Here is a 10,898-nt window from a genome sequence, read left to right on the forward strand (position 1 = left end):
TCCAATACAATAGTCTCAATTTATTTGAAATAATTCGGTTTGAAAACTTTTTAATTTAAAATTTACAGCACACGTGGGGAGGAAACATGTTTTGTTACAACTAAAAGTTATCAGAAGAGTGCTGCAGGGCTGTTGTCTTTAATTTAACACTGTCATGGCTTTATTCAAAACACAGTTGCACAAAATCAGTTACTCCAAAGTTTCAGGAAAGAGTCGGAGAAGGAACCGAACCACACTATATACAGACTGCCATACAAAGAGCATTAAAATAGGACAAAACCTCTACAAAATATAAAACCCACCCTGACGTATTTGCATGAAAAGACCACCCACCAAGCAAAAAAGTTTCAAAAGTTATCTGGAGGCTCTGAATTCCTCGTTAAAAAACGCTGTTGCTGCATGCCGAGCGGAGGGCACGGGACTGGGGATGGTGACACTGGGACCGACAGATTAGCAGGAGCTGGGACTGTGAGGGGCTCGGGTTCCATGTGGTGGCTGTGGCTGCTGGGGAAGTGTGGCCTAGGGAAGGGCTGTCACCCCTCAGAGCTCAGTCTGTCTGGTCTCGGGAGCGGGACTCGCTCACCCAAACGAGCCCACTACCCACATCATTTTAATCCATCAAAATAGACTCTTTTTTTTTTTTTTTCCATTTAAAACTAATTTTATCTGCATCGGTAACAGACAGTTAAGGAAAACCCTGACAGGGAGGTGCTGTGACGGACACACTTATAAATAACAGGTTTCAATCTAAAAACAAGAAGCAAAAGGATGGGAAAACACCTTTTCTCTCAAAGCTGAGCATGGAGCGAGTGCCTCGCCCAGAGCCCCCAGGACATGACGGATGTGCACTGACCCATCCAGGACTCATCACAAACACAGGACTCGGTTGTGGCTGCAAAGGAAGTTTTTACCATGACTTTTCTAGTGTCTTTGGAGATATTCCTTAAAAAAAACACAAAGCCCAAGGAGTCAGCTGTTCCCGAGTGTGGCACCGCCCGCCTGACTCCGCTCCGAGGCCACTGCACAGCTACAGGAGAAACCCGGAGTTAAGGCTCTAGTTGGGGGATAAAAACCACACGCACAGGGAATGGGGCTTTGCAGAACTTCAACCCTGCATGATCTACACTCCACTGAAGGTCACATCAAACTACTGTGTGCAATTCCTACGGAACATCCACAGGGAACCGGGCGACGGGGGACTGACTCAGGCCCAGGAATCTCCCTCTTCCCACCCGCGGGCTCTCCCCAGTTTCCGGCAGCTATCGGCAGCCAGGACAGATACAAAAATAAGTCTCTGGAATAAAGCTGTGTGTGATATTTGGTTCAGGACCTATGTGAGACGTCAGCCAGTGTGATATCACGGCTACGCCGCGTGAAACCCAGATCGCGACTGAAGGAGGAATGCTGGAAGCTGGAAACTTGTTTCCAACAGGAGAGATGATACATCGGGGCAGAACTGTTAGGAATTATTAAAGGCTGCTGGGAAAAGCTTCTCTGCACGTCCCCTGTGCTTGCTCCCAGTGCGTCTCCGCAGCCACTCGATACAAACCCCCGAATATTCCCGACTGTTACACACGAACTGAGCGTTTTGCCTTCAGCCAGATTTACACACTTTAAGAGGTGACATGCAGAGAAGGACCAACTTGGGTTCATCCTTCCCTTCAACGGTTCTAGAAAAGCTGGGAGGGGGGGGGTTGGAAAACAACGCGCTTGGAGGAGTTACCCGTTCACTTCTGCATCAGAAATGCATATTTCATCTATTTTATACATTTTACAGCCATGATTGGTGCAGAATTCCCACAATGACAATGAGAGAGCAAAGTGAGTGAAGGTTTAACAAAGATTTCTAGCAAAATGGGTTAAAACTACACATTAATTGCTTTGTTAATACTTGCAGTGACAATGGATTTGGGAGAAAACTTATGGATTGCAACCCTTTATGGAACACAGCTCTTTCAGTTTGCCAAAATACACCCTTGAAGGAATCTAGTGAATACTCCAAACACTGAGCATCGGAGCAAGCAGGAAAACAAAAAGATCTTCTGAAACCTGCTGAGGCTTCACCCTGGAACACCCAAAATGGAGAGAAGCCTTAAAAAATATCACAGGACTCACTTTTTAAAAAGCTGAAACACGGGTGTCATCTAGTTGGGTGTTTCCAGTGGAATCCCTGAAAAACTCAGCTTAGTGTCAACTGATTTAAGAGACTGTGGAATTTGCCACAGAGCGTTGTTCAATTCATCTTTTTAAGCATAAAAACTTTAAAATCCTGAAGGAAGTTCCCAATATTAAACCCGTGGGGCAGGGGGTTGGACTCGGGGCTAACGATGACCAACACAGCAAAGTTTGTACGAAATTAAAGAGCTCTAAAGAAAAGTCTGGTGGGGGGGGGGGGGAATTTGCCAATGGCTTCAGTGATTATAGGGCTGAAAATTGTTCTCTACAGAAGGTTCCTACGGGCTATCAGAGCTTATCTGGAATGATAAAAGGGGCAGGAATAGTAAAACCACACTTCTGCTATAAAAAGTTAACATAGGATTTCTGTCGGGACATCTATGGTACATGGACATACAGAGCTGCATAATCACTATTGCGTCTTCCGTAACTGGAGAGTCTGGTCCTGCAAATTAATCCTCCTCTTCCTCGCCTTCGTCCTCGGGCTCTCGTTTCCTCTTCTCCCCTCGGACGCCCTCTGCTAAGGGAAGAGGGATGCAGGCAGCCCGTTAGCTCTGCTCCCACAGCAGCAGTGCCACAGCCCTTCCACACAGGTGATGGGAACAGGGCATTCCCAATGGAACATCCCTGCTCCCACAGCAGCAGTGCCACAGCCCTTCCACACAGGTGATGGGAACAGGGCATTCCCAACGGAACATCCCCGCTCCCACAGCAACAGCTGTTTGCTGACTGACTGATCCGCACGGGCCGTATCAAACCGGGGTCAAACTAAGCACGGGATGTTCCACCCCGAGAACTGGTGATATCCAGCAGATTGATTAAAAAATACGTTTGAGAACTAAAATGCAAGTGACCTTTTCCTACCTCCCAAGCTCCCTCTTTAGAGCTGCCCCAACACCCTGCCCAGCACAGCGGTTCCTGCAGGTACCGGGTGGGACATGGTCCCTCCTCTCCCCCAGGGACAGACCTGGCACCAGGATCTCGGACAATATCCTGGAGCTTTTCCGTAGGAAAAGGCCGGATTCGGGCGGCGCGCTGTGCGCTCTGGTGGTGGGAGCTCGCAGTGCAATGCTGCCCCTTCCAATCCAGGAATTCCCCAGGAGCCATTCCCTGGCCCAAGGTCCATCCCGACCTCAGGGCCGCATTTGTACTAAGTGAAGAATTCACCCTGCTCCTTCAAAATCCCCATTTTTGCAAGTGGAAGATCCAGCTCCCAAACCCGCTCCGCTGAGCCCAGTGTACAGAGGAGATGGGGGCCCAGCTGGGGAGAAATTCTGGGACTTGGCTTCACACAGACGTGGAAGCTTTTATGAAAAAAATTATTAACAAATACTCCAGTAACCCACCTGTTGCAAACAGAACTTGGTGCTCTGGCAAATGCCCCGGAGCAGCACCAGCCTGCGCAGACACCGTGTTTTCCACACGGGATCACACACTGCACCTCAAAGCAGCACCAGCCCCTCACCCTGCCTCGTTCTGTTTGACCATGATGCCCGTGGCTGCCAGCAAAATGTATGGAATTAAGGAGTTACAGCCACTGATGATAAGACTGGAGAGATAAATATCATTAGGGTTCCTGGACAGGCTCCTGGGCTCAGTCTGACTCCCCGGAGCTGCCCTGAAGTGGAACTGCTTACAGAGAAGCCACTTGCAGCTGGATAAAGGGAAAGCTCCAGCTGGTTCTGGCTGCCAGGGCTTTGCCAGCAGAGCCTCTGGGGCACTTGAGGGGTGTTTGCAATGTATGGAAATAACAAATCCACAGTCCTGTTCCTCTCCGCGCTGGAAAAAGACAATTCCCAAGTGCGCAGGAGATGCAGCGTCTTCCCTTTTAGAAAACTGATGTTTCTGCCTCATTTTTACTTTTTATTTGTGTGTTAATTTGCATGTCCCAATCCCGCAAAGGTATAGAATTATAGAGGACTGTTTCATTTAGAACTTCAGCACTTACCTTCTTCCTCCTCATCACCTCCTTCAACGTAGTCGTCATCGTCCTCTTCATCCTGTACAAAAATCAGGGAACATTTTTACGGTTGCTGTTAATTGAAGCCTTCCTTCCACACTGATCCCAAGCAGAAATCCTGCTGGGGCAGCAGCTGGCCCCAGAGTCTCATTTTCTTTGCTTTTCCCCACTGTTCCCTATGTTGTACCAGCTCAGAAGTTACTGACAAATTAACCAGGAGAGAGAGAGATGCCAATGGCTTTTAGATTTCCTTTGTAAGGGCCGAGGACGAGGAGGAAGCACAACAGCATCTTCCCAAGTTATTGTGAAAATGAGTAAATTGTTGTGTTGGGGTTTTGTCTTGTTTTAAGCTGAGAAATGTAAACAATCAGCTCCAGAGAATTCAACAAACCCAAGTCTTGTTTTTATATCCCTCTGCTCGGTGGAACTTCACAAACAGGGGAGCGTGACAAGTCAAAATGGGGAAACAGCCCATCTGACATCTGCCCTTGGAATATGGGAATTGAACCCACTCCCTGATAAAGAAGCAAACTCTCACTGAATTTTCATCAAGACTCTACCCATCACCTTGTAAAAGGCGGCTGTTTCTGCCCCCTGGAACTGGACAGGAACCATTTTCCATATCCACAGAACCCCACAGGAGCTTCCCTTCCTGCATCTGGCAGAATTTACCAACTTTACCTGAATCTCTTCTTTCATCAGGTAAGAAAGACCAACTTCCTCCTCCTCTTCACCTTCCCCCAAATCTGAAGCTCCATCATCTTCATCATCTTCCTCTTCATATTCTCCTGGAGGCCCAGCTTCATTCTCATCATCATCGTCATCTTCATCCCCTTCTGCAGTGAAGGACACACACAGGCCATTCACTCCCCTCTGAATACATCAGGGTGAGCTGGCTCTAACAGGTTTTTCCAGAAGGATTTTGGGGATTTTTACTTTTTCTTTATTCTAAATGCAGGCCACACGTGGGAAACGACCACGATTGTAACCGAGTTAATCTTTGTCATTTTTCCTCTAAGAAAGGCTCCCACTGTTTTTCCATCACAGGCTTCAGGCAAAACTCGACACCTGAAGCAGGTACAAACACAAACTCCTACCAGGGGAAGGGGCTTCACTACAGAACCCAACCCTAAAATATTTTAAGGCAAAGCCAGCTTAACATAGTGCACACCTCTGCTTTGTGGTGACTGGGAAATGCAACACCTGCAGCTCCAAAGGGATGGCCCCTCACCTCCTTCCTGTGCCTGGAGCACTAATCCCTGTCATGGGCCAGGTCAGCAAGTGACAAGACATCACCAGCTGATTTAACACTTAAATTCATTTTCTACTTAAACTATTAATCTGTTTTCAAATATTGGGTTATTTTCACATTCCAAGTATCAACCCCTGGGCTTCCACTGAGTTCTCTTAAATCCAGGCTCCCAAAGCCTACAGGATTTGCTGACAGCAAAAACAGCCTCCCTAAAGACTGCAACCAAGGTGGGACCAAAAGGAAATTTTTTGGTGTGCTTTTGGAACCGAAAATCATATTACACTGAAGCATGGGGCTGAAGCCATTACAAAACCCTGTAAAATTCTGATTTTTTATTCAAAATCGTGTCTGTCCCCTCACTCTGTATCACTCAGCAGCTTTACTGCTGGCAACAACTAACTCAGAGAGCATTTGTGTCTTTGTAAAAGTACCTTTAGGCCAATTCCCTTAATCCCAGGCAGCTCCTGCAGGACTCGAACCCTCTGACAGAGTTTTTGCTCCGTCTCAGTGTGTTAACACCAAACACACTCCGGACTCTGCGCTTCAGGAACACGAGCAGCATCACCCTCGTGTGCTCAGGATGTCCCTGCACTACACTGAGACCTTTATCCCAGCAGCCCATTCCTACTCCCAGTTTGCTTCGGGAAGTTACCGTCGTCATCATCCTCCGAGTCCGGTGCCTCGTTGTCCTCCTGATCAAACCCGTCCAGGTACGTGATCTGCTGGAGCAGCTCGAAGATGCTGTCCCTGTAGTCCTCGAGGTTCGTAATCTCACAGTTGAACAGGTCAAGGCTCTTCAGGTTCTTCAGGTTTTGCTGAAAACGAACAAAAAGGGTTTTTCCCCTTCTCGACACACCCACGTGGTGCTGCCAGGTACAGCGCGGTGGCAGAATTTACTCTGTCCCCATCCCTCATTTCTAGGCAGCGTTTTTCACCCCAGAAGTTCAGTCCAAGTTCTGGCAGTGGCTGAACCCCCAACACCTGTGCAGATCAACACCCCACAGCTCCCCAAAGCTCCTAAACCCACAGACTCCCTCACACTCTGGGGGTTGGGTTGTGTGTGCAGAGCCCAGATTTGGACAGACACCCCAATCATCCAGAAAAACAGGGGAACAGATCGCCACAGCTCCCTCCTCTGCTTCACCAACCCACTGCTGCTGCTCTCCAGGTTTGCTCCTGGTTGTATCCCACACGTGTCTGAGTCACCTCACAGGTTAATGAAAGCTCACCCTAACGAATGAGCACAGAGGGGTCAGCATGACACACCCGGGCCACTCTTCCTTCAAAGACAAAACAAGCCCAACAATCTCTCACTCAGGACATCCCATACCCAACGTGGGAGCATTTCCCAGCAGTGGGGTTCCACGTGCTGTCCTACAACCAGGGCACCGAGTCCATCAAACCAGGACTGACCACGAGACTGACAAACGTCTGTACCAATCCATTCCCAAAAATACTAATGGATTCTTGATAAAAAAATAGCATTTATGAAATCTCCCGAGCCCCTCCCACTTCATACTCACAAGAGCTTCCACAGTGCCAAGATCTTTGATTTTGTTGCCACTTAGATTTAGATATGTGAGATTTGGACATCGCTCTGCCAGGACCTCCAGGCCTCCGGAAATGACGTTGTCGCTCAACTCCAGCTATTGTACAGAAGAAAAAGGAATTAAACAGTTGGATTCTCACCCTTAGATTCAGCTGCTTCATCGTTATTCGTTCTCCCTTTAAGTGTTTAATCACTTTTGAAGAGTTGCTCAAGTTAACAAGCTTTGGCTGTCAAAAAAGTTCCTTTAAGCTGGGAATTATAAAATGCTCCTGGAAGTCTCATGTGTTTGGGCACCTCAGTTTTAAGCTATTAGGACTGGAGTTCACTGCCAGCAATCCACGGGCCTCTTACCAAGGCCTGGTGCTCAGCAAGGCACAGCCAACCTTCACAACGTCCACAGCCAAGCAGTCACCACTCAAGAGTCAGTGAACAAGCCCAGTTGGCCATAATTAACTGGAGACACCCAAAACAATTTCAGATTTAAAAAAAAACCCAAAAATTTCACAGATACAGCACCGTTAGCACCACACAAGTCCAACTGTGAGAGCCAAAAGGCGCGACTGCGGCTCGTCACCTGTGACTTTGCCCTCCCCGAGCGCCGGCGGACGGGAGATACGCACCTTCCTGAGCTTACTCAACGTGGGGAGCTTGGCCAGCGACGTCAGCTCGACGTTGGCCATGCTGAGAAACTGGAGTTCCTTGAAGGAGTCATTGAGCCCTTCGATTTCCCCGTTGCTGGACCGGCAGTTATCGAGCACCAACTCCGTCACCTGCCAACAGGCCACACGTGTGGGTTTAAATTCACACCAGACTCGTGCCCCAAAATCCTCCACGTAACTTAAAGTGCTTTCCTTTCCCCTGAGCACGCATCAAACTCTGCAAAACTGCCACCTGGCCCCAAAACTCCCCCGACGGACCCTGGTACAGCTCCCCACAGCACTGCTGTGTACGCAGCCAACCACCACCTTATCCTCAAGGCTCCCCATTTAACTGTGCATATTCAAAGCCCTCAAACCAGTTTCACTCAGAACCCAAAACCTTCCGACTCCAGATGATTTTCCCAGAGAGTTCTGCAGGTTATTTAAGCCCAATTAAATAATTTCCTCATTGATAATCAATACAGGTCGTGTGCTTGGAGAAGCAGTGACAAGGAGCAGCCAATTAATTTTAAATTATTTTATCTAGAGTGGAACATCCACTCGTTAAAGGACAGGCACAAGGTGACTCTTCCCTTTCCCCACACACTTTTCATTAACAACATTTTGGGAATGCTGCAGACCCCGGGCAGCACTGGGCCAGCTTCCCACTTATACATTATTTTTTCCATAAAAACACCGAGTTTTAAGGAAAGCTGCCTGGAGAGAGGGGCGGTTTCCCGGCTTCGCCCCCGGACGCCGCACGCTGGCAGCGAGTGGAGGCCTCTCCGGGTACCTGCAACCCACAAACTCCACGGGAGCACGACCCGGGCGAGTTAAATCAACACTTTCGGCAACTTTCCCCCCCCCCCCCCCCGCCAAAAACCCACGTGCGCCGGGTGTGGACTTTACTCCTGGGGCGAGCCAGGTGCTGGATTTCCTCGGTGGGAAACTGGGAAGCGATGCTCCGGAGGCAGCGGGGGAGGCGGCGGGGGCAGCGCACGTGCGCTCCCGCTTTTCCACGGGCTTCGGGCTTTTTTTTTTTTTTCCCTTTTTTTGGCTCTTCCCGAAGAAACGGGAAGTTGGAAGCGCGGGGGGGGGGGGGGGGGGGTAGTGAGGAAAGCGGGTGGGGTGCGGGGACCCCGCGGGATGGCGGGCGCGGGAAACGGCGGTAATTAACACCAATTAAAGGCGCCGGGATGAGCGGCGGGCCGCGGCCGGGGCCGCCGCCGTGACCCGTTTACTGCGGCCGGCGGGAGCGGCGGATTAACGGCGGGGGGGAGCCGGGGCCGCCGCGCCCCCCGGGAAGTTCGGGGCGACCCGAGGGAGGAGGCGCAGGGGGAGCGCGGGCGGCCCGCGGGTCCCGGGGCCGCGCCGGAAGCGCCGCCCGCGCCCCGCCGGGCCCTGCGCCACGGCTGACCCAGATTCGGCGGCGCCGCCGGGCCCGCGCGGCCCGAGGCGGCGGCGACGGCCCCGCGGGGCAAGGGGAGCGCGCCCCGCCGGCCCCGCCGCCCCTCACCTTCTCGGGGGCCCGGTTCCGCAACTCCAGGTTGATGCGCTTCTTCATCTCCATCGCCCCCCCCCCTCCCGCGGTTCCGCACTGGCGAGGGAGGGTGGCCGGGAGCGGCCGCGGGGGTCGCTGCGGCTGCGGCGACCGCCGGGAGCGCGCCGGGAGTGGGTCGGGGGTCGCCGGGGCCGCCCCGGCCGCGCCGCTCCGCCGCAGCTCCGGCGCCGTCAATGGCCGCCCGCACACTGAGCCTCCATGACACGGCGCATGGCGCCCCCCCACGCCACGCCACGCCCTCCGGGGCGGGGCTTCCCCCGCGCCGCGCGGTCATTGGCTCCGCCGCTCCCAGGGCGGCGCCTCCCCATTGGCCGAGCGCGCTGCCCGTCCGGGCGTGGGGTGGGAGGGGTGGGGGGGCGGGGCTTTTGTTGGCGCGCGGGGGCCGGCGGGAGCCGCGCGGGGCAGCGCGCGCGCCCTGAGCGCGTGGGGCGGGGCGGGGGCGGGGCCGGGGGCGGGCCGGGGGCGGGGCTCCGAGGGGCGGGGGGGGGGGCAGCGGCACCGGGAGGGGTCCGGGGGGGTCCGGGGGCGTGACACGGGGTCACAGGGCCGGGAAATAGCTCTGTTCCGAGCATCTGAGCCCCTCGGCGGGGATACGTGGGGTTTGTGTCCCCCTCGGGGTGGACAGATGGGATTTACGTCCCCCGGGGTGGATAGATGGGATCTATATCCTCCTGGGTGGATCTATAGGATTTACGTCCCCCTCGGGGTGGACATATGGGATTTAGATCCCCCTGGGTGGGTATATAGGATTTAGATCCCCCTCGGGGTGGATATATAGGATTTAGATCCCCCTCGGGATGCATATATGAGATTTAGATCCCTCCCTGGGTGGATATATGGGATTTAGATCCCCCTGGGTGGATATATAGGGTTTATATTCCCCTCTGGGTGGATAGATGGGATTTAGATCCCCCTCTGGATAGCTAGATGGGATTTATATCCCCCTGGGATGATAGATGAGATTCATATCCCCCTCAGGTTGGGATTTAGGTCCCTCTGGAAGCACGGGAAGCTTTTTTCCTATTTAAAACGAATGAATTTTTCTCTCTGTGAGCTTTTGTCCCGGAAGATGATCACACTCCAAGCCTGTGAGCCACCAACGTCCCTCGTGCCCGGGCGGAACAATTCCAAGACAAGCAATTCCAAATATTTACATATTAATTCTTTTAACTTTGGAGACATAAATAAATGGAGGCATTTTGGCAACTTGGTGACAGAATAAAAATAAAACCCAAACAAAACCCAACAATCCAACATGGGAAACTCGGGTTTGTTCCAGCTTTGTTTAAATTCTGCAGAGAAAATATTTCCTGTGTCAGGATCAAATGAGGGAGAAGGCAGCCAAGGAGTTCGGCTGGTGTTTGGGGAAGGGGTTAAAAATAGGGAGCTGGGGGGGGGGAAAGGGAGTTGGAGGAGAAAAACAGAGTTTGTGGGGAGAAAACTGGGAATTCGGGGGGGAAAAAATGTTTTTGATGGGGGAGGAAGGGGTTGTTGGGGGGAAAATAGGCATTTAGGGAAAAAATGGGCATTTGGAAATCAAAGTTTGTTGGGAGGTCAGAGCAGAGGTGTTCCCTCCTTGCAGAGTTGTGTGTATTCCTTGTTTTACCTTTATTATGGGATTCAGAGTGTGGAACCCTCCACGTGGGTGTTGCCCACCTCAGGACCCATTTACTTTGGAATTAGGGGTTGGCTTTTGGGCAGCAGCAGGAAAAAAGGATGGGAACAGCTCGTGTTCTCCACGTTGGGGCTTTAAGGGTTGGTGT

The 10,898-nt window shown here is 51.8% G+C and overlaps 1 protein-coding gene across 2 annotated transcripts; it reads right to left on the bottom strand.

The window, feature by feature from the left end:
- Window positions 1-9,382, bottom strand: ANP32E (acidic nuclear phosphoprotein 32 family member E). Of its 2 annotated transcripts, none has more exons than XM_051773998.1 (7): window positions 9,091-9,382; window positions 7,557-7,706; window positions 6,911-7,033; window positions 6,040-6,202; window positions 4,817-4,971; window positions 4,124-4,175; window positions 1-2,695 (listed from the first exon to the last, which is right to left on the bottom strand). In XM_051773998.1, the coding sequence occupies exons 1-7, from the start codon at window positions 9,142-9,144 to the stop codon at window positions 2,628-2,630; spliced, it is 765 nt and encodes a 254-aa protein (XP_051629958.1). In that variant the 5' UTR covers window positions 9,145-9,382; the 3' UTR covers window positions 1-2,627. The 2 variants fall into 2 exon arrangements, with proteins under 2 accessions (XP_051629958.1, XP_051629957.1); XM_051773997.1 differs by having other exon boundaries at window positions 1-2,692; window positions 9,091-9,274.
- Window positions 9,383-10,898: the final 1,516 nt, after the last annotated feature.

This window comes from Manacus candei, unplaced genomic scaffold (assembly GCF_025592945.1).
Source record: "Manacus candei isolate 608988 ecotype Guabito, Panama unplaced genomic scaffold, ASM2559294v1 h1tg000184l, whole genome shotgun sequence".
Taxonomy (NCBI): domain Eukaryota; kingdom Metazoa; phylum Chordata; class Aves; order Passeriformes; family Pipridae; genus Manacus; species Manacus candei.

What these genes read in the sequence shown, in the direction of transcription:
- ANP32E (XM_051773998.1), bottom strand. Translation starts at nt 9,144, where the DNA reads ATGGAGATGAAGAAGCGCATCAACCTGGAGTTGCGGAACCGGGCCCCC. An exon ending in GGAACCGGGCCCCCGAGAAG is followed by an intron (nt 7,707 to 9,090) that starts GTGAGGGGCGGC and finishes GCCTGTTGGCAG; the next exon opens with GTGACGGAGTTGGTGCTCGA. An exon ending in CGTTGAGTAAGCTCAGGAAG is followed by an intron (nt 7,034 to 7,556) that starts GTGCGTATCTCC and finishes TCTGTACAATAG; the next exon opens with CTGGAGTTGAGCGACAACGT.